Below are 24809 nucleotides of genomic sequence, written 5' to 3'. Positions count from 1 at the left end.
TCAAATCGAACGAAAATTCCGGCCGGGCCGATCTTTGAATACCCTCCACCTCGGGAATATATGTAAATCACATTTCATCAAAATTCGGTGAAAATTTCATACCTTATGTCCCATATCAGTTATATCAAAATATGTTCCGATTTGGACCAAATACTAAAAGTACACTAGCTATATCTAAAAATAAACCGATCTGAACTATATACGACACGGATGTCGAAAAGCCTAACATAAGTCAATGTGTAAAATTTCAATGAAATCGGATTATAAATGCGCCTTTTATAGGGCCAAGACCTTAAATCGCGATATCGGTCTATATGGCAACTATATTCAAATCTGAACCGATCTGTGCGATATTGCAGAAGTATGTCAAGGGGTTTAACATAACTCACTGTCCCAAATTTCGGCGACATCGGACAATAAATAAGCATTTTATGGGCCCAAAACCATAAATCAAGAAATCGGTCTATATGTCAGCTATATTCAAATCTGAACCGATCTGGGCCAAATTGAAGAAAGATGTCGGAGGGCCTAACACAATTCACTGTCCCAAATTTCAGCAAATCGGATAACAAATCTGGCTTTTATGGGCCTTGGACCCTAAATCAGAGGATCGGTCTATATGGCAGCTATATCCAAATCTGAACCGATCTGAGCCAAATTGAGGATGGATGTCGAAGGGCCTAACACAACTCACTGTCCCAAATTTCAGCGAAATCGGATAATAAATGTAGCTTTTATGGGCCTTAGACCCTAAATCGGAAGATCGGTCTATATGGCAGCTATATTCAAATCTGGACCGATCTGGGCCAAATTGACGAAGGATGTCGAAGGGCCTAACGCAACTAACTGTCCCAAATTACAGCAAGATCGGATAATAAATGTGGCTTTTATATGCCTAAGAACCTAAATCGGCCGATCGGTCTATATGGGGGCTATATCAAGATATAGTCCGATATAGCCCATCTTCGAACTTAACCTGCTTATGGACAAAAAAGAGAATCTCTGCAAAATTTCAGCTCGATATCTTCATTTTTAAAGACTGTAGCGTGATTTCAACAGACAAACGGACGGACATGTCTAGATCGTCTTAGATTTTTACGCTGATCAAGAATATGTATACTTTCAAGGGTCGGAAATGGATATTTCCAGGTGTTGCAAACGGAATGACAAAATGAATATACCCCCATCCTTCGGTGGTGGGTATAATGACATGACGACCAAGAATATATACTTTGCTCTGAGACCCCAGACACATATTTCGAGGTGTTACAAACAGAATAACAAAATTAGTATACCCCCATCTTATGGTGAAGGGTATAAAAAGGATGAAAGAAAAGATTTGCTCTGATATTGGAGAGATATCGAGATATGGTCCGGTTCGGACTAAATTAAATTATATGTTGGAGACCTGTGAAAATGAGCCAGAGGCTCAAGAATTCAAAACCCAAGATCGGTTTATATAGCAGCTTTATCAGGTTATGGACCGATTTGAACCATACTTGGCACAGTTGTTGGATATCATAACAAAACACGTCGTGCAAAATTTCATTCCAATCGAAAATGATCTAAGAGGCTCAAGAAGACATAAGATCAGTTTTTATGGCAGCTATATCAAAACATGGACCAATATAGCCCATTTACAATCCTCATCCGACCTACACTAATAAGAAGCATTTATGGAAAATTTCAAGCGGCTAGCTTTACTCCTTCGAAAGTTGGCGTGCTTTCGAAAGACAGACGGACGGACAGACGGATATGGCTAGATTGACATAAAATGTCGCGACCATCAAGAATATATATATAATTTTTGGGGTCTCAGACGTATAAGTATAACCCCATCCTATGGTGGAGGGTATAAATATATGTACGGGAGCTTTATCAAATCCGATTTCTATGAAATGCAATAATAATGCCTAGAATCATAAAATAGTCCTTGCGCCAAGTTTCGTTATAATCGGTTAACAAATGACCACATTCTTGCAATTTTACTTTAAATCGGACGAGCATATATTTGGGAGCTACATCTAAATCCGAATTTCGCCTAAACGCACCGGGCAAGCTGGTATGTTATAGAAACCTGATAAAACTTAATGAAACCTACAAAAAAAGTTTTATTTGACAGTTCTAAAGGCAATCTGCCAAATACACCCACTTCACATCCATATTAGGTTTTGTGGATCCCGTTGTAAATATACAACGCGTTTTTTCTTGCTTTATTGTTAAAAAATTATTTTTCCTACATAATCACCTAAATTCTAGCACTCTAAAGCTATAAAAAAGTTAACCTTCTCCATTCACATTTTGGTGAATGTAATATAGCCTCAAGAAAAAAGCAACCAGTTTTTGTGTGCTTTCCCACAGAAAAAAATTAAGATGGCTGATTTCAAACAATCACGATGGGCTCATGGCCAACTTGTCCCTTGTGCTCTGGCTTACTTGCCAATGTTTTTCGTTTGTTCTTGGTTTTTTGTTATTCCTCACCAAGTTCGTGAACTCAAAGCCTTGTGTAAAATATTTAATAAAGTTTCAAACAAGAACGAATGAAAAGAGAAAATGTTGATGCAGCAGAGTGAGAGAGGGTTCTACTTACCTGTTCCAGGTCATATTGACACGACAGTGTTGCTGCATTGCCCATAATAACAGCATCTGGCACAAATATTTTCAGATCCTTCAGACAATCAACTGCAAAGAAAACAAAATGACACAGGATTAAAATTATGTTTGTTGTGGAGTTCATAGGGCCACAAGCAAAAAGTTGCTCATCGTCAATAAAAACAGCAATCCAAGGGATGAGCAGCGGCATGAGTATAATATATTACAATAAAGTCCAACAAAGATTCATTAATTATACTGTCGTCTAATTATTTCCACAACCACCAGCAAAATTGTCTGTTAGATTCGAATGCATACAGGGATATGCCTTCATTTATTATCATTAACAGTTGTGAACACTGTTTGTGTAGCTCATCTAGAAATGGTTGGCGATGTATAGAAAGTTGCATAAAAAGGGACTTATTGCAACAAGTAAAAAGGGGTAAGTTCGCCGGGCCGAACTTTGGATATCCACCACCTCGGGTATATATATATGCAAACCACCTTTCGTCAAAATCCGGTGAAAATGCATACCTTATGCCCCATAGCAGCTATATCGAAATATTTTCCTATTTGGACCAAATACTTATAAGTACAAGTCATTTTTCAATTAGGTATAACAAAATATTGGTCTTTAAAGTAGCTGCGTCTAAAAATAAACCGATCTGAAACTTATACGACACGGATAACGAAAAGCCTAACAAAAGTCACTGTGTCAAATTTCAGTAAAATTGGTTTATAAATGTACCTTTTATGGGCCCAAAACTTTAAATCGAGAGATCGGTCTATATGGCAGCTATCCCCAAATGTTCACCGATCTGAGCCAAATTGAAGAAGAACGTCGAAGGACCTAACACAACCCAGACTCTTAAAATTTTTTCATATTCGGACAATAAATTCGCCATTTATTCAAATCTGCACCGATCTGATCGAAATTGAAGGAGGATGTCGATGGGCCTAACACAACTCACTGTCCCAAATTATGACAAAATCTGACAATAAATTCACCTATTATGGGCGCAAGACCTTAAATCGAGAGATCGGTCTATATGGCAGTTATAACCAAATCTGGTTCGACCCGTGCCATATTGCAAAAGTATGTCGAAGGGCTTAACATAACTCACTATCCCAAATTGCGGCGACATCGGACAATAAATGTTGCTTTTATGGGCCAAAAACCTTAAATCGAGAGATCGGTCTATATGGCAGCTATATTCAAATCTGAACCGATCTGTGCAATATAGCAAAGGTATATTGAGGGGTTTAACTTAACTCACTGTCCCAAATTTCGGCGACATGGGACAATAAATGCGCCTTTTATGGGCTCAAAACCTTAAATCGAGTGATCGGTCTATTTGGCAGCTATATCCAAATTTGGACCGATCTGAGCTAAATTGAAGAAGAATGTCGAAGGACCTAACACAACCCACCCTCTCCAATTTTGACGACATCGAACAATAAATGCGCCTTTTATGAGCGCATAACCTTAAATCGAGAGATCGGTCTATATGGCGGCTATATCCAAATCTGGACCAATTTGGACCAAATTAAATCGAAGGGCCTAACACAACCCACTCTCTCCAATTTTGGGGACATCGGACAATAAATGCGCCTTTTATGGGTCCATTACCTTAAGTCTAGAGATCGGTCTATATGCAGCACTATGAAAATCTGGACCGGTCTGGGCCAAATTGAAGCATGATGTCAAAAGGCGCGACACAACTCACTGCCCAAAATTTCAGCAAAAGCGGATAATAAATGTGGCTTTAATTGGCCTAAGACCTTAAATCGGCGGATCGGTCTATATGGGGGGTATATCAAGATATAGTCCGATATAGCCCATCTGTAAACTTAACCTTCTTATGGACAAAAAATGAATCTGTGCAAAGTTTCAGCTCAATATCTCTATTTTTAAAGACTGTGGCCTGATATCAACAGACAGATGGAGATACGGACGGACAGACTGACTGACAGAAGGACGGACAGGGATAGATCGTCTTAGATTTTTACACTGATCAAGAATATATACATATACTTTATAGGGTCGGAAATGGATATTTCGATGTGTTGTAAACGAAATGACAAAATGTATATACTCCCATCCTTCACTGTTGCGTATAAAATTTTTTTTATTATACATTTATTTCCTTTCTCATTATCAAACAACGAAAATAAAGAGAAAATCCTTTAAACAACATCTTTGGCGATTATTGAACATATACGTAATATTATCGAAATGCTAACAATTATACTGTGGTGAAAAATGTTCTCCGTAATTCACCCGAAAGACCAAATTGTATGCTAAGTACATATTTCCTTTTTATACCCTCCACCATAAGATGGGGGGTATACTAATTTCGTCATTCTGATTGTAACTAAAGAGTGATTTGTTAAGAGCTTGATAACTTTTTTTTTAAAAAAAAAACGCATAAAATTTGCAAAATCTCATCGGTTCTTTATTTGAAACGTTAGATTGGTCCATGACATTTACTTTTTGAAGATAATTTCATTTAAATGTTGACCGCGGCTGCGTCTTAGGTGGTCCATTCGGAAAGTCCAATTTTGGGCAACTTTTTCGAGCATTTCGGCCGGAATAGCCCGAATTTCTTCGGAAATGTTGTCTTCCAAAGCTGGAATAGTTGCTGGCTTATTTCTGTAGACTTTAGACTTGACGTAGCCCCACAAAAAATAGTCTAAAGGCGTCAAATCGCATGATCTTGGTGGCCAACTTACCGGTCCATTTCTTGAGATGAATTGTTCTCCGAAGTTTTCCCTCAAAATGGCCATAGAATCGCGAGCTGTGTGGCATGTAGCGCCATCTTGTTGAAACCACATGTCAACCAAGTTCAGTTCTTCCATTTTTGGCAACAAAAAGTTTGTTAGCATCGAACAATAGCGATCGCCATTCACCGTAACGTTGCGTCCAACAGCATCTTTGAAAAAATACGGTCCAATGATTCCACCAGCGTACAAACCACACCAAACAGTGCATTTTTCGGGATGCATGGGCAGTTCTTGAACGGCTTCTGGTTGCTCTTCACTCCAAATGCGGCAATTTTGCTTATTTACGTAGCCATTCAACCAGAAATGAGCCTCATCGCTGAACAAAATTTGTCGATAAAAAAGCGTATTTTCTGCCAACTTTTCTAGGGCCCATTCACTGAAAATTCGACGTTGTGGCAGATCGTTCGGCTTCAGTTCTTGCACGAGCTGTATTTTATACGGTTTTACACCAAGATCTTTGCGTAAAATCTTCCATGTGGTCGAATAACACAAACCCAATTGCTGCGAACGGCGACGAATCGACATTTCACGGTCTTCAGCAACACTCTCAGAAACAGACGCAATATTCTCTTCTGTACGCACTGTACGCATTCGTGTGGTTGGTTTAATGTCCAATAAAGTAAACTGAGTGCGAAACTTGGTCACAATCGCATTAATTGTTTGCTCACTTGGTCGATTATGTAGACCATAAATCGGACGTAAAGCGCGAAACACATTTCGAACCGAACACTGATTTTGGTAATAAAATTCAATGATTTGCAAGCGTTGCTCGTTAGTAAGTCTATTCATGATGAAATGTCAAAGCATACTGAGCATCTTTCTCTTTGACACCATGTCTGAAATCCCACGTGATCTGTCAAATACTAATGCATGAAAATCCTAACCTCAAAAAAATCACCCTTTACTCGAAATATTAGTTTGAGACCCTATAAAGTATATATATTCTTGATCGTCGTGAAATTTTATGTCGATCTAGCCATGTCCGTCCGTCTGTCCGTCCGTCCGTCCGTCCGTCCGTCCGTCTGTCTGTCGAAAGCACGCTTACTTCCGAAGGAGCAAAGCTAGCCGCTTGAAATTTTGCACAAATACTTCTTATTAGTGTAGGTCGGTTGGTATTGTAAATGGGCCATATCGGTCCATGTTTTGATATAGCTGCCATATAAACCGATCTTGGGTCTTGACTTCTTGAGCCTCTAGAGTGCACAATTCTTATCCGATTGGGATGAAATTTTGCACGACGTGTTTTGATACGATATCCAACAACTGTGCTAAGTATGGTTCAAATCGGTTCATAAGCTGATATAGCTGGCATATAAACCGATCTTGGGTCTTGACTTCTTGAGCCTCTAGAGTGTTCAATTCTTATCCGATTGGAATGAAATTTTACACGACGTGTTTCGTTATTATATCCAACAATTGTGCCTAGTATGGTTCAAATCGGTCCATAACCTGATATAGCTGCCATATAAACCCATCTGGGGTCTTGACTTCTTGAGCCTCTAGAGTGCCCAATTCTTATCCGATTGGAATGAAATTTTGCACGACGTGTTTCGTTATGATATCCAACAACTGTGCGAAGTATGGTTTAAATCGGTCCATAACCTGATATAGCTGTCATATAAACCGATCTGGGGTCTTGACTTCTTGAGCCTCTAGAGGGCGCAATTCTTATCCAATTTGAATGAATTTTGGCACATAGTATTTTGTTATGATATCCAACAACTGTGCCAAATATGGTTCAAATCGGTTCATAACCTGATATAGCTGTCATATAAGCAGATCTGGGGACTTGATTTCTTGAGCTTCTAAAGGGCGCAATTCCTATCCGATTTGGCTGAAATTTTGTACGACGGATTCTCTCATGACCATTAACATACGTGTTTATTATGGTCTTAATCGGTCTATAGCCCGATACAGCTCCCATATAAATCCATCTCTCTATTTTACTTCTTGAGCCCACAAAGAGCGCAATTCTTATTCGAATTGGCTGACATTTTACACAGGTCTCCAACATAAATATAATTTAATTGTGGTCCAAACCGGACCATATCTTAATATCGCTCTAATAGCAGAGCAAATCTTTTCTTATATCCTTTTTTTTTTGCCTAAGAAGAGATGCCGCGAAAAGAACTCGACAAATGCGATCCATGGTGGAGGGTATATAAGATTCGGCCCGGCCGAACTTAGCACGCTTTTACTTGTTTATTCAACCATAGCGGTACGACTCGAATGAAACAAAAAGGTATGCAAAACTGATAATCTCCATGTTTAATGTTACATTAAATGCAAATTCATTAAATCGTTTAATTATTTAATCGCGTACGTTAATGAATGACGAGGTAAATTGACAAATTTCATTATTGTTGGTTTTACATAACTCAAACCTCATACACTGCCATGGTATGCAGGCGTTGTGTCTCTCCGCCGACCTGTCATTGCTGTTGTTGGCATTGCGATAACAATGGACTGTTATTAAGGCACACTTACAACAGATGAGTAGACATAACTGCGTCGAACACATGTTTTGAGAGAGGCATAAGTACTGTGGCAAATGAAGGATTTAATGTGAGACAATAAGTGAGGCCAAACTCAAAGAAAAATTGTGGCGAAGAATGTTTTAGAAAAGCAAAAGTTTATGATGGAATAGATAGAAAACATTTTAGCTGAGCTGAAGTAGCTGAGTTTGATTCCCACCAGAGGTATGTCGCTAATTGCGCATAATTTTGCACAATAATTTTTATACTCAACACAGAAGAACGGGGGTATATTCATTTTGTTATTCCGTTTGCAACACATCGAAATATCCATTTCCGACCCTATAAAGTACATATATTCTTGATCAGCGAACCAATCTACGACGAGCTAGACACGTCCGTCCGTCTATCCGTGAGTGAGTGAGCTTAACAAATTAAGTCCCTCGACATTCTTCTGCAATATGGCAAAGATCGGTCCAGATTTGGATATAGCTGCCATATAGGCCGATCCTTCGATTTAGGGTTTATGCCCCTAAAAGCCACATTAATTATCTGATTTTGCTAAAATTTGAGACAGTGAGTTGTCTTAGGCCCTTCGACATTCTTCCTCAATTTGGCTTAGATCGTCAATTTGGATATAACTGCCATATAGACCGATCTCTCGATGTAAGATTTTTGACCCATAAAAGGCGCATTTATTCCCCTATTTCGCCGAATTTGGGACAGTGAGTTAAGTAAAGCCCCTCGGCATCTTTCTTCAATTTGGCCCAGATCGGTCCAGATTTGTATATAGCTGCCATATACACCGATCTCTCCATTTAAGGTTTTGGTCCCATAAAAAGCGCATTTATTGTCCAAAGTCGCCAAAATTTCGGACAATGAGTTGTGTTAGGCCCTTCGATATGCTTATTGAATTTGGCCCAGGTTGGTCCAGATTTGAGTATAGCTGGCATTCAGATCGATCTCCTGATTTAAGGTTTTGGGCCCATAAAAGGTGCATTTATAATCCGATTTCACTGAAATTTTACACAGTGGCATATGGTATATTTTCGACATCCGTGTCGTATAAGGTTCAGATCGGGTTATTTTTAGGTATAGCTACTAAAAAGATCAATATTTTGTTATACACAATTGAACAATGACTTGTATTTATTGGTATTTGGCCCAAATCGGAACATATTTCCATACAGCTGCTATGGGGTATAAGGTATGGATTTTCACCGGATTTCAACGAAAGGTGGTTTACGTTTATACCCGAGGTGTCGGGTATCCAAACTTCGACCCGGCCGAACATAACACCTTTTTACTTGTTTTACTTTGAATCCAATTTAATAGGAAAACAATGAAACTGGGTTGAAAACATTCCCACATGAACTTTTAATTAAAACTAACTTCAATGCCTTTTAAAAATCAATATATTTTGCTCACATCATTTTTTTTTGGGTGTATGAGAATGCTTGTGTGTTAAATGGTTTCACTGAGCTTGAATTGAGTAGCTCGTATATGCCAAACTAGGGATATAACAGAAGTCTTTTTGTCATTACTGTGGCTGACACCTCATTAACGAACTCGCGTATTTGCAAAAAGCCTCGAAAACGCATTCTATTGATAATAAAACAGTCATTTACAAAACAATTGGCTATGAGAGCATACACAAACATATACAAACATATACAGGTGACACACTTGCAATAACCTACACACTCTGTGTTAAATTGTCAGGATTCGTGGATACCCTGCAAACATTTTTCAAAATGTTAGATGAGCGTTAGTCCTCGCCATGAATAACAATGAATAACAATCTTCATGAATAACAATCTTCTGGAAGATTTTTACTCGATTGTTCAATTGTTCTTCCATATGAGTCGCGAAACACGCTTCTGGGCTATGATTGGGCATTCCATAATATTATTCGATGTTTTGTTTTGAGTGGACAACTTTGACAACATCAAACCAAGTTTTCACATGGCTTATATGACGATTGATACTTAGTATGAATGACGAATATGACAAGTAAAACTAAAAAATTTGTTTAAGTTTTTTCGGAGTTGTACTTTTTGATGAACAAACCAATGCATTTTTAGATCTTCCAACCGAATAATTTGCAATTCTCACAGAATAATATTTATTGAATAATAAAAAACGCTTATTTGTTACTCGTCCATGCGTGTAATGCTCAACTCTAGAGAATTTTATTAGAAGAGCATTTTATTAATCTTCCAAAACACTATTTTTTTACACGTCTATACGATTCTTGCTCGACTCTCAGATCTTCCAACAGTCTTCTGACTTACTCGTGTATAACTCATATGGAAGATTTGACTAAGAGGGTTTGTTCAAGAAGTCAAGGATCTTAAAATAAAATCGAGCCTACATATTTAACGACTCATTTTTCTTTGCAAAAATAGGCAAATTTTCGCATGAAGATTCCATTAAGGGACAGGTGCAAACTTCTCACATATTAAAAAGGGCCTTATCTTAATAGCCGAGTCCAAACACTTCTTTGGGGAGAGATTTCTATATATGGCGATATATACACAATATGCAATATATATGCACAATTTTCCCCAGCATTGCGGATCAACTTAGAATTTCAAAACTATCAAGAAGCAATAGTTAGTTGCAATGCAGTGAGTGAAGCTAGATGCTTGAAATTTTGCACAAATACTTCTTATAGGTGTAGGTCGGTTGGGATTGTAAATGGGCCAAATCGGTCCATGTTTTGATATAGCTGGCATATAAACCGATCTTGGGTCTTGACTTTTGAGCTTCTAGATGGCGCAACAAATCTTTTCTGATGTTCTCTCCAGGTCTTAATAAACCGACCCTCCGAGTATGTTGTAAAAACCCGTATGCAAGATTTGAATTTAAATTCTATGGTTGCTAGGTCATAACATACAAGAACTTATCGTAGATAAAAAGTTCGATAATCACAAAAGTTGACCTACCCCAATGTGTATGTGTGTATCCCACTGTACTTTGGGGTTGTGTGTGAGCATGTATGCGGACTTTATGACTTAATATTTTATATGGGTTTGTGTCTATCCACATTGAGTTATGTCTTAAATTAAAAATTACCGACGACTACGAAATATGTCACGCAGCTAGAGCACTGAACTCAAATTGATATACTAAACTGATTAATTGTTAAATAATGAATAATCATTGTATTCGATTACAGTTAAACCACTATATACATGAATGATTATCAACAAAAGATTCGGTCTGTTTTCGCTAGGACATGTGGTAGTCAAATATTGGGATGTATTTGAAAGTTTAACCCTGGATACTTATCCTTTGTCAAAACAACGACACACCTTTTTATTTTCGACCAAAATGTGTTTTTTTACCCTCCACCATAGGGTGGGGGTATACTAATTTCGTCATTCTGTTTGTAACTCCTCGAAATATTCGTCTCAAACCCCATAAAGTATATATATTCTTCATCGTCATGACATTTTAAGTCAAACTAGCCATGTCCGTCCGTCTGTCTGTCTGTTAAAAGCACGCAAACTTTCGGAACAGTAAAGCTAGCCACTTGAAATTTTTCTCAAGTACTTCTTATTAGTGAAGGTCGGTTGGGATTGTAAATGGGCTATATCGGTTCAAGTTTTGAATTAGCTGCCACATAAACCGATCTGGGATCTTGATTTTAAATCGAGATATTGATCTATATGGCAGCTATATGCAAATCTTGATCGATCAAGACCACATTGCATAAATATGTGGAGGGGTTTAACTTAACTCTCTGTCTCAAATTTCGGCAACATCGGACAATAAATGCGCCTTTTATGGGCCCAAAACCTTACATCTAGAGATCGGTCTATATGGCAGCTATATCCAAATCTGGACCGATCTGAGCCAAACTGGAGAATAATGTCGAAAGGCCTAACACAACTCATTGTCCCAAATTGCGGCAATATCGGACAATAAATGCGCTTTTTATGGCCCCAAAACCTAAAACCTAGAGATCGGTCTATATGGCAGCTATATCCAAATCTGGACCGATCTATGCCATAATTCAGAAGTATGTCAAGGGGCTTAACCTAACTCACTGCCCCAAATTTTGGAGGCATCGAACAATAAATGCGCCTTTTATGGACCTAAGGCCCTAAATCGGAGAATCGGTCTATATGACAGCTACATCCAAATCTGGACCGATCTGGGCCAAATTGACGAATGATGTTGAAAGGCCTAACACAACTCACTGTCTCAAATTTCAACAAAATCGGACAATAAATGCGCCTTTTATGGACCTAAAACCCTAAATCGGAGGATCGGTCTATATGACAGCTATATCCAAATCTGGACCGTTCTGGGCCAAATTGACGAATGATGTTGAAAGGCCTAACACAACTCACTGTCTCAAATTTCAGCAAAATAGGATTATAAATGTGGTTTTTATGGGCCTAAGTCCCAAAACCGGAGGATCGGTCTGTATGGCAGTTTTAACCAAATCGTCTTAGATTTTTACGCTGGTCAAGAATATATATACTTGCTAGGGTCGGAAGTGGATATTTTGATGTGTTGCAAACGGAATGACAAAATGAATATACCCCATCCTTCGGTGGTGGGTATAAAAACTGAATATTATTTAATATTTATATTTACTACTTAAAATGATTTGGATATACTTATGTCTTGGAGGGTACTATGCTCCAAGTTAACTGACTTCTATTGTGTAACTCGAGAGGTAAGTACAAACTCCCAAACTCTGGAATCAATCACATTTTTGGTTTTTTTTTCCCTACAAAAATCGCCGACTTCTGAGAGACTACACAAGGAAGAGACACTCAAAGATTTGCTACGCTTGTTTGTTTTTGGAATTCTGCGCAATAAATCTTATACCGTCCACTAGTTGATCATTGGTCAAGTTTGAAGTCTCAACTCCTTGCAATTAGTTTTCAGTAGTTCTAGTATTGGACAGTTTTTTTGGAGCATTCATAAACGTTTTCGATTCGTTCTAATGTGCAACAGTTTAACATACATAATGACCATTCGGTGTAAATAATTGTGTTGCATTGTTACACTGGATTAAAGCTTTATTCATTTTCCTTCAGCCTTTGTGGCAAATAATCCATTGTTATATTCGCTTTGTTACTGCCACGGCGTATTGGCATGCATGCCCTGGACAATGCGACGAAGATTGATGGTGGGCTTCGATTCGCACCGATGATAAGAACTTATTTTATTTTTATCATTTCGCATCGCTACTTCCTGTCGCTGTTTTATCGAAGCAAAAACAAAATATGCGAGAAGAGTTGGGAAAATGCAATTACGTTTAAAATTATATCGAATTTCGGCAAATGAACTTTAATTATCTACGAGCCGGGGGCTATGCTTGCGGAAGTAATGAATAATATGCAAACATTTTGTAAAATGAGAACAGTGGGTGATTATCATGATGTTCATAGGTTATCACAGTTATTTTCAAGTTTTACAAAGAACTTTGGATACCTACCGGGTATAAATAAGCAACATTTTCTTAAAATCCGAATGATTTTGAGCCAAATTCATTGTTCAAAATTTAAGCAAAATCGATGAACTAGTCTTACAAGAGTTCATGACCGGGAGATCGATATATATTGCTTCTATATAGAAATACTAGCTGACCCGGACTCGCTCCGCTGCGCTTTCTTTTACTTTATATGGAACAAAAGTTTCCTTGGAATATTTATTTTCGACAATTAAAGATCTTTTACTGAAATACCATGGAAATTTGACAAACAGTTTAACAATATAAGTGCCTTTATCTGAATCCCATATGATCTTTATTGGTTTACGAATTTACGTTTGGATGTAAGGTGTACTTCATTCTTAAAATACTTCATTTCAGCCCGATATTCTCATGATGTCTTATTTAGTGGTGTTTTCGGGGGAGAGGTGGTCCCCCAGATACTTGGCCCTGAAAAAATATCAGCATCGTGCTCTTCTCTCAAATACCTTTTATTTAAACCCCATATTGCCATTGGCTTAAGAGGAGTTTACAGGATGAGGCGTCCCCCAAACACATGGCCCCGAAATAGGTCAAATTCGTTATCTAATCTCAAATACCTTTCATTTGAGCCACATGGTCGAACTTTTGTTTTCCTTTGGGGGTGTTTTGGGAACGGGGTGATGCTCTAAATGCATGGTCCTATATTTGGATATCAAATTCGTATTCTAATCCCAAATACCTTTAATTGAGCCCCATATTGCGATGGTCACTAAAATATTGCTGTTTGTGGGATATTTTGGGGAAGGGGTAGACCCCCAGAAAATGGGTATCAATTCTTGCTCTACCCCCCAATTCCTTTCATTTAGGCCCACATTGATATGGTCGCTAAATATGCCCGATTTAGGGGTGTTTCGGGGATTGGGGTGGTTCCCCAAACACTAAGCCCGGAAAATATATAAGCAATGTGCTCTATTCTATTCATTTAAACTCCTTATTGCAAAAGTCAGCAAATATGTCCGGTTTGGGGTATTGGTCCTAAAAACTATGAATATTTAGTTCCACTCTCTTTAAGACCCAAATAGTCTTGGTGAGCAAATATGTCCTATTTGGGGGTTTTTATGGTGGTGGGACGTCCGCCAGACAGTTAGCCCCTAATGTTGATATCAGATACGTAGTCTACTCCCACATACCTTTAATTTGAGCCCCATATTTCCATAGTCGGCAAAAATGACCGGCTTGGGGGGTGTTTTGTGGGATGGGAGGCCACTCTGTGAGTTGGCCTTGAAAATATATATCGGATTCGTGTTTCACTTTAAAACCCCTCTTATTTGAGCCTCATATTGCAATAGTCAGAAAATACTTACTATTTGGGTGGTGTTGTGATGGTGGGGTGACCCCGTATAAAATTTTCCCGAATATTGATATCAAATTCGTTCTTTACTCCCAAAGACCTTCATTTGAGCCCCATATTGTTATGGTCGTAAATTTGTGCCCTCTGGAGGATGTTTTTGGTGAGGGGCGGCCCCCAAACGCTTGGTCCCATATTTGGATGTTAGATTCGTATTCTACATTCAAATACCTTTTATTTGAGCCCCATATTGCTATGGTTGTAAATTTATCCCCTCTGGGGGATGTTTTTGAGGAGAGGCGGCCCCCCAGACACTTGGTCCCACATTTGGATATCAGATTCGTATTCTACTGGCAAATACCATTCATTTGAGTCCCATATTGCCATGGTCGGTAAATATGTCCGATTTGGGGGTGTTTTTGGGCTTGGGGTGGTCCCCCTAGCACTTGGTCCGACAATTGGATATCAGATACATTTTCTTATCCTAAATACCTTTCATTTGAGTCCCATATTGCCGTGATTGGCCTAAATATATGTTTGGTAGATTTTAAGGTGGGGCAGCCCCCCTAGGTACCCCATCCAAAATTTGGATACCAAATTTTTATTTTTAGGGTACTATATGAGAGCACACAAAATTTCGCTTAAATCGCACCACCCATCTCTGAGATCTGGCGTTTCTAAAAATTAGGGGGAGGGTCCACCCCCCTTCAGATATTAAACAAGTAAGAAGGCGTTAAGTTCGGCCGGGCCGAACTTTGGATACCCACCACCTCGCGTATATATGTGAACCACATTTCGTCAAAATCTAGTGAAAAATGCATACCTTATGCCCCATAGCAGCTCTATAGATATCATCCGATTTAGACCAAATGCTTATAAGTACTAGTCATTGTTCAACCGAGAGATAGGTCTATATGGCAGCTATATCCAAATCTGGACCGATCTGAGCCAAATTGAAGACAAATATCGAAGGGCCCAACACAAGTCGTTGTCCCAAATTTCGGCGACATCGGACAATAAATGCGCTTTTTATGGGCCCAAAAACTTAAATCGAGAGATCGGTCTATATGGCAGCTATATCCAAATCTGAACCGAGCAGAGGCAAATAGAAGAAAAATGTCGAAGGGCCTAAAGCAAATCACTGTCCCAAATTTCAGCAAAATCGGATAATAAATGTGGCTTTTATGGGCCTAAGACCATAAATCGGAGGATCGGTCTATATGGCAGCTATATCCAAATTTGGACCGATCTGGGCCAAATTGACGAAGGATGTCGAAGGGCTCAACGCAACTCACTGTCCCAAATTTCAGCAAAATCGGATAATAAATGTGGCTTTTATGGGCCTAAGACCATAAATCGGAGGATCGGTCTATATGGCAGCTATATCCAAATTTGGACCGATCTGAACCAAATTGACGAAGAATGTCGAAGGGCTCAACGCAACTCACTGTCCCAAATTTCAGCAAAATCGGATAATAAATATGGCTTTTATGGGCCTAAAACCATAAATCGGAGGATCGGTCTATATGGCAGCTATATCCAAATTTGAACCGATCTGGGCCAAATTGACGAAGGATGTCGAAGGGCTCAACCCAACTTACTGTCCCAAAATTCAGCAAAATCGGATAATAAATGTGGCTTTTATGGACCGAAGACCATAAATCGGAGCATCGGTCTGTATGGCAGCTATATCCAAATTTGGACCGATCTGGGCCAAATTAACGAAGAATGTTGAAGGGCCTAACACAACTCACTGTGCCAAATTACATCCAAATCGGATATAAAATGTGGCTTTTATGGGCCTAAGACCCTAAATCTGAGGATCGGTCTATATGGCAGCTATATCCAAATTTGGACCGATCTGAGCCAAATTGACGAAGGATGTCGAAGGGCTCAAAGCAACTCACTGTCCCAAATTTCAGCAAAATCGGATAATAAATGTGGCTTTTATGGGCCTAAGACCCTAAAAATTTAGTACCCTATTTTCACCACGGGGTCATTATGCACCATCTGTAAAAATTTCAAGAAAATCGGTTCAGCCGTTTCTGAGTCTATAAGGAACACACAAACATACAAACAAACAGAGCTATTGTACAAACCAACACAGATTGATTTTTATATATAAGATAGGTGTCATATAGACGGATCTGCCGATAAAGGGTCTGAAGCCCATGAAAGCTCCATTTATTACCCGATTTCGCAGAAATTTCAAACAGTAAGTTTTTCTGAGCCTCACGATATCCGACCTTAATATGGTTCAGATCGGTTTATAATTGGATATATCTGCCAAAAAGACCAATATTTTGTACTACAAAATTAACTAGTGACAGTCCGTGCCGAATTTGAGTGCTTTAGTTATCCAATTTTCACCGGATTGTGACGAAATGGGGTTTACATATATACTCGAGGTGGTGGGTATCCAAAGTTGGGCCTGGCCGAACTTAACGCCTTTTTACTCGCTAAAGATTGTAGTGAGTTTTCAACAGACAGATGGACATAGCTAGATCGTCTTAGATTTCTATGAGAACCACACGATTTCTATGAGAACCACACAATTTCTATGAGAACCACCACATCATTTGGTTGTAAAAAAAAGAATCAATCGTTTCTCTTTCGAGACGAGCTAAGTGATCGAAGATTTTTTTAATGGAAAAAGAAAGCCAGAGATCACAACACACCAACCACTGTGGGTCGCATTTCGTCCTTGGTTTAGGGACTTATTCAGCCACATTAGGTGTGGTGTCTAACGCTGCTTCCAACGTTAGAAGCCAACAGTTCAGTTTCCAAAAGATGCAAAACAATTTGTGCATACCATGGATGCAATAGTAGTTGTATGGACGAAATCATGTGTGGTAGAAATCGCATCGTAAACACGTTTTCGTGGCCACGTCTCACAGTAAATGGTGTGTTGCGATCTCTGGATTTCCTTCTCCTTTATCGATCGAAGGTGGGCCCTATCAAGTGCAGTTTTCCCCAAAATCTCATGCTTTGACTTCATTCCACAAACAATGGGATTGATCGAGCCTAATGAACACGAAACTCTCACTGCAGAGAACAAATCGTTTCTACCCTATGTGGTAGTCGGTCTTTAAGACTCCGTCTATATTTGAGCATTGTCTGACTATATAAGTTCCTCATACAGCTTTGAGATAATTCGGTGCCACTTATTCCACATCTCTTTGTTTGTCCCACTGTCTTATTATGCATTGCGTCCACATGCGCTGCTCATCCACTCATTTATAGAAATTGGATACCTGCAACGAAATTAAAGCAATGTAATAATCCATTGATCCAACCATTGCAGTTGGCTTTTCTTTGGCTTTCTTGCAAATATGACAGAACGAGACAGCACTTCGTTTCCCGCAGAGTTCTTTTGTCATTTCCATCTCACATACCACTGCCTACTGGGCCTTACTGTGGAGTACCCAATGAAATTTATTTTATTGCTGGTTTTTATGAGATGTTATTTTTAATTGAAAATTCAATTATTACCGTTGTCATGGTTTTTCCTGCCGGTGGTGCAGAGATGGTTGAACCAGTGCAACGACACACGCTTCCTCCTTCGGACGAAACAATGGCCATAAAGTTTTTTTCAGTTTATGTTTCCACCATGCTAAAAATAATTGGGCCACTAACTCATAATATTTTATTTGGATTATTTGAATTTTTGTATACAATGTTTTTGGCAGCAAGCCTATTTGCAACATTGTACAGAATTGTGTGAAAATAAATCAAAACAAACACATTATGCAGGAGAATAACATAAAGGTTTCACAAAAAGAGATGGTTTTAATTCTTTGAAGCTCTTTAGAATCTTAGAAACATAATTTTGTTCGATTTCGATCACGCATGTAACAAACGCAGTATCAAAACCCGTTTTTTCCGAATTAGTAAAGCCTTACCCTTCAAATTTCAATTGGCTCAACCATGTTCAGATGCAGCTTCCTAATAAAAGCTAAAATGAAAGGAGTTCGTCTTCTGTGCATTAAACATTTTCTTTTATTCAACATGTTCTGATCAGTGTTGCAGTTTTTGGTAAGTTTTTTTTTTATCAAAATTAGCAGGTTTTTATACCCTCCACCATGGGATGGGGGTATACTAGTTTCGTCATTCTGTTTGTAACTACTCGAAATATTCGTCTGAGACCCCATAATGTATATATATCGATCCGTCAGTCCATCCATCCGTCCGTCCGTCTGTCAGTCCGTTTCTCGGAAGCACGCTATTTTTCGAAGGGGCAAAGCTAGCCGCTTGAAATTTAGCACATATACTTCTTATTAGTATAGGTCAGATGGGATTGTAAATGGACCATATCTGTCCATGTTTTGATATAGCTGCCATATAAACCGATCTTGGGTCTTGACTTCTTAAGCCTCTAGAGGGCGCAATTCCTATCCGATTGGAACGAAACTTTTGTTACGATATTTAACAACTGCGCCAAATATGGTTCAAATCGGACCATAACCTGATATGATGTCATATAAACCGATCTGGAGACTTGATTTATTGAGCGTCTAGAATGCGCAATTCCTATCCGATTTGGCTGAAATTTACCACGACGTATTTTATTACGACTTTGACTTGACTTCTTGAGCCTCTAGAGATCGCAATTATTATCCGATTTGAAATTTTGTACGACGGATCCTCTCATGGCTATTTTATACCCACCACCGAAGGATGGGGGTATATTCATTTTGTCATTCCATTTGCAACACATCGAAATATCCATTTCTGACCCTATAAAGTAAATATATTCTTGATCAGCGTAAAAATCTATGACGATCTAGACATGTACGCCCGTCTGTCTGTTGAAATCACGCTACAGTCTTTAACAAGTAAAAAGGCGTTAAGTTCGGCTGGGCCGAACTTTGGATACCCACCACCTCGGGTATTTATGTAAACCACCTTTCATCAAAATTCGGTGAAAATTTCATATCTTATGTCCCATATCAGTTATATCAAAATAGGTTCCGATTTGGACCAAATACTAATAAGTATACTAGCTAAATCTAAAAACAAGTAAAAAGGCGTTAAGTTCGGCCGGGCCGAACTTTGGATACCCACCACCTTGGGGTATATATGTAAACTTCCTTTCATCAAAATTCGGTGAAAATTTCATAACTTATGTCCCATATCAGTTATATCAAATTATGTTCCGATTTGGACCAAATACTAATAAGTACACTAGCAATATCTAAAAATAAACCGATCTGAACCATATACGACACGGATGTCGAAAAGCCTAACATAAGTCACTGTGTCAAATTTCAGTGAAATCGGATTATAAATGCGCCTTTTATGGGACCAAGACTTTAAATCGAGATATCGGTCTACATGGCAGCTATATCCAAATCTGGACCGATTTGGGCCAAGTTGCGTAAAAATGTCGAAGAGCCTAACACAAACCACTGTCCCAAATTTCGGACAGTAAATGCATTTTTTATGGCCCCAAAACCTAAAATCTAGATACCGGTCTATATGGCAGCTATATCCAACTCTGGACCGATTTGTGCGATATTGCAGAAGTATGTCAAGTGGCTTAACTTAACTCACTGTCCTAAATTTCGGCGACATCGGACAATAAATGAGCATTTTATGGGCCTAAAACAATAAATCAAGAAATCGGTCTATATGGAAGCTATATCCAAATCTGAACCGATCTAAGCCACATTAACGAGGGATGTCGATGGGCCTTACACAATTCACTGTCCCGAAGTTCATCAAAATCGGATAATAAATGTGGCTTTTGTGGGCCTAAGACCATAAATTGGAGTATAGGTCTATATTGCAGCTATATCCAAATCAGGACCGATCTAAGCCAAATTGAAGAAGGATGTCGAAGGGCCTAACACAACTCACTGTCCCAAATTTCCGCAAAATCGGTTCATAAATGTGGCTTTTATAGGCCTAAGACCCTAAATCGGCGGATTGGTCTATATGGGGGCTATATCAACATGTAGTCCGATATGGCCCATCTTCGAACTTAACCTGCTTATGGACAAAAAAGAAAATTTCAGCTCAATATCTCTCTGCTATATAGCTGCTATATAGACCGATTTCTCGATTTAAGGTTTTGGGACCATAAAACGCGCATTTATTGTCCGATGTCGCCAAAATTTAGGGCAGTGAGCTAAGTTAAGCCCCTTGACGTTCTTCTGCAATTTCGCACAGATAGGTCCAGATTTGGATATAGCTGCCGTTTGGACGGATATCTCTTTTTAGGTTTTAAGGCCCATAAAAGGCGCATTTATTGTTCGATGTCGCAGAAATGTCTGACAGTGAGTTTAGTTAGGCTCTTCGACGTCCTTCTTCGATTTGGCCCAGATCGGTCTAGATTTGAATATAGCTGCCATATAGCCCGATCTCTCGATTTAAGGTTTTGGGCCCACAAAAGGCGCATTTATTGTCCGATCTCGCCGAAATTTGGCCGAAATACATTCAAATATGGAATACATCTAGTATTTACCGTTATATATGGTAACTACCGTGTAGATCCCCTCCTCCGCAATAACAATGAATTTGAGACACATTTACATGCTTTTATTTGTTTTTGCGCGATGATTATGATTTTTTTGGTGATTGATGCGTTTTTGTACCACCAGTGGGTAACATTAAATATGCGAACTATTGTAGGCGTCACATAATCTTCAAATTATATAAATGTACCATTTAAGGAATTGTACTCACCATGTGAACCAATGTCTGCTATAATTATCCATAGTCCTACTAGCCAATTAAACCGCTCGTAAAACTGTTTTCTTCTGCCGATCATTGTTACTGTTGTGAAATTTCTATGGCAGTGAATTGAATTCTGAAAGAAAACAAAATTAAACATTCAAAGAATTAATGATAGCGGTGTCAAAAGATTACTGTTTTGTGATTATAAATACAAATAAAGGGAAGATGAGTAGCGAGCTTAAAGTCGCTTAGCATAACGAAATCTTTCTTTTAATATAAAACGTCATATTTTCGAGATAACGAAATACTACGAATTAATTAGAGTGCTTGCTGCAATAGAATACTAATGATTGATCAATTTTAAGATTAAATTGAGAATTATTTTTTTCACCAAAACAGATATTTATTCACAAAAAATTGCAATGATGTGGGAGTGGGCGGCTAATTGGTATATCAAAGATTCATATTGTACCGATCGGTATATATGCCCGTTTCAGTGGGTATGGGGTTTTTTAGTGGGGCCTTCCCCCCAGGTACTTGAACCCAATATTAAAGATCAGATTTGTATTGTTGGGTAATTTTAATGCCACAAACAAAAATTCCCTAAATTCGATCCACTTATCTCTGATTGGCTTGAGAACCCAGGACCCCTTTGGGATTTTGCTTCTCTGACTTAGTACTTTCATTCCCATTTGGAATTTACCATGCGCCAGATGTCCTGTTGTGCAGTGGAATCAATACCCACTGCAAAATGTACAAATTACATATCAGACCTTTAATAGGAGTTTCTTAAAATTTAGCATTGCCGATTTCTGTGGATTAATGGACTTATTGAAATTTTACATTAAGAATTATTCCGTGTGTACATATACTCAACAGATTATCACTAACAGGGGGACTATTATGGCATTTTACTTTTTTATACCCACCATCGTAGGATAGGGGGTATATTCATTTATTTATTCCGTTTTCAACACATCGAAATATCAATTTCCGACCCTACAAAGTATGTATATTTAGGATCGTCGTAAAATTCTAAAACGATTTAACGATGTCCGTGTGTCTGTCCGTCCGTCTGTTATAATCACTCTAGAACCTTCAAAAATTGAGATATTGACCTAAAATTTGTAGTAGATACGTCTTTTTAATGCTGGTTAAGTTATTGAAAGGGCCAAATCGGACCATATTTGGATATACCTGCTATATAGACCAATTTTCCGATAAAGAGTCTAACGCCCATAAAAACTTAATTTTTCATCCGATTTTTCTGAAATTTGAAAAAGTGAGTAGTTTAAGGCTTACCGGCGATGAACCCAAATATGGTTCGAATGGGACTATATTTAGATATAGCTACCATATAGACCGATCTCCCGATAAAGGTTCTGAAGACCATAAAACTTTTATTTATTACCCAATTTGAAAAAGTGAATAATTTTAAGCCTCCCGACATCTGACCAATATATGGATTATATCGGTATATGTTTAGATAAGGGTCTGAAGCCATAAAAGCTTTATTTATTACCCGATTTCGCAGAAATTTGAAGCAGTGGGTTATTTGAAGCCTCTTAACATAAGACCTAAATATGATTCAGATCCGACTATATTAAGATACAGCTGCCATATAGACCGATCTCCCGATAAAGGGTCTGAAGACCATAAAAACTTTATTTATTACTCGATTTCGCTGAAATTTGCAAAAGTGAATTATTTTAGGCCTACCGATTTTTGACCAAAATACGGTTCAGATCGGATTATATTTAGATATAGCTACCGTATTGACCGATCTCCCGATAAAGGGTCTGAAGACCATAAAAGCTTTATTTATTACCCGACTTCGCTGAAATTTGGAATTGTGCGCAGTTTTAAGCCTCTCAACATCCGATCCAAATGTCGTAGAGATCGGACTATATTAAGATATAGCTGCCATATAGACCGATCTCCCGATTAAGGGTCTGAAGAACATAAAGGCTTTATTTATTACTCGATTTCGCTGAAATTTGCAACAGTGAATTAATTTAGGCCAACCGATTTTGGACCAAAATATGGTTCAGATCGGACTATATTAAGATATATCTACTATATAGACCAATCTGTCGATAAAGGGTCTGAAGCCCATAAAAGCTTTATTTTATCCGAATTTTGCGCAGTTTTAAGCCTCTCAAATCTCCCAACCAAATGTGGTAGAGATCGGACTATATTTAGATATAGCTGCCATATAGACCGATCTCCAGATTAAGGTCTGATACCCATAAAAGCTTTATCTTTTTACCGATTTCCCTGAAATTTGAAACAGTGGGTAGTTTTACGCCTCCCAACATAAGACCCAAATATGGCCCAGATCTTCCTTCGTCCGTCTCAAATATGGTTTGTATCCGACAATATTTAGATATAGCTTCCATACAGAGCGATCTGCCGATGAAGAATCTGAAACCCATAAAAGCTTTATTTTTTATCCGATTTCACTGAAATTTGAAATACAAAAATTTGGGTGCATAATTTATCAAATTTTCACCAGATTATGGTGAAAGGGGGTTTACATATACACCCAAGATGGTGGGTGTATTTCAGCAAAATCGTATAATAAATGTTGCTTTTATGGGCCTTAGGCCTTAAATCGGCCGATCGGTCAATAGGGGGGCTATATCAAGATATAGTCCGATATAGCCGATTTTCGAACTTAACCTGCTTATGGACAAAATGAACTAATCTGCGCAAAGTTTCAGCTCAATATCACTATTTTTAAAGACTGTAGCGTGATTTCAACAAACAGACGGACGGACATGGCTAGATCGTCTTAGATTTTTACACTGATCAAGGGTTTCATCTAAGACCAATATTATAAACGAAATGAACAATTTAGTATGAACAATTACTCAACATAAACGTTTGGTCGAAATTGTTGCTGTATTAGTATTTGAATCTATAGATATGGGATTGTCTATTATTTATTGCTTTCGATGTTTTATTTAATTCATCCTGCCGTGGACAGTGGGCCAAGTGTGAACATCTTTTGGTTAATGTTTACAATCAATCACCAATCACTTTTGTGGTGAAATAAGATTGAGTGCTACCCCACATAAGGACTATTTTGTCACATAGTCGTTTGTTAAAGTGTACCCAAAGCATAAATAAGTTTTGTGCCATTTTTGAAATTTGCTAAATTTTACAGTTTGTCGTCCTAAAATAATAGAACACAAGGATATCTTTGCTGCAAAGTGCTCTTCACAACCACATTATTCCAAAAATACATTCTTTGAAGTTAAGTATTTGTGTCTATGTGTTAAGGACTGCTATTATGAGTTAGCTTAAGACATGACTCTATTGTCACCATAATTGAAAACTGTATTCGATAAATATTTATTGTTGCAACTACCACAGCTACTTTATTGCTGGCATCTTAACGTGATTGAACGACCATAGAAACCAGATTTAAGTCTTAAAATCGATTGTTTAGTGGTTTTATTTAAAACAAGGACAAATAGGTTAGGCTCAGCCA

General features: G+C 38.3%; 1 protein-coding gene across 3 annotated transcripts in view; it reads right to left on the bottom strand.

Moving 5' to 3' along the window:
* LOC106080428 (uncharacterized) overlaps positions 1–24809 on the bottom strand; it is a 305401-nt gene that overhangs the window by 39551 nt on the left and 241041 nt on the right. For all 3 annotated transcript variants that reach the window (XM_059362377.1, XM_059362376.1, XM_059362378.1), the window contains 2 exons: positions 21323–21446; positions 2591–2682 (listed from right to left, as the gene is read on the bottom strand). In XM_059362377.1, coding sequence (XP_059218360.1) covers positions 2591–2682; positions 21323–21407 — 177 coding nt within the window. In that variant the 5' untranslated portion in view covers positions 21408–21446. The remainder of the gene's footprint in view (positions 1–2590; positions 2683–21322; positions 21447–24809) is intronic.

The sequence above is a fragment of the Stomoxys calcitrans genome, chromosome 2 (genome assembly GCF_963082655.1).
Source record: "Stomoxys calcitrans chromosome 2, idStoCalc2.1, whole genome shotgun sequence".
NCBI classification, from domain to species: Eukaryota; Metazoa; Arthropoda; class Insecta; order Diptera; family Muscidae; genus Stomoxys; species Stomoxys calcitrans.
This window is presented reverse-complemented; position numbering and strand designations above follow the sequence as displayed.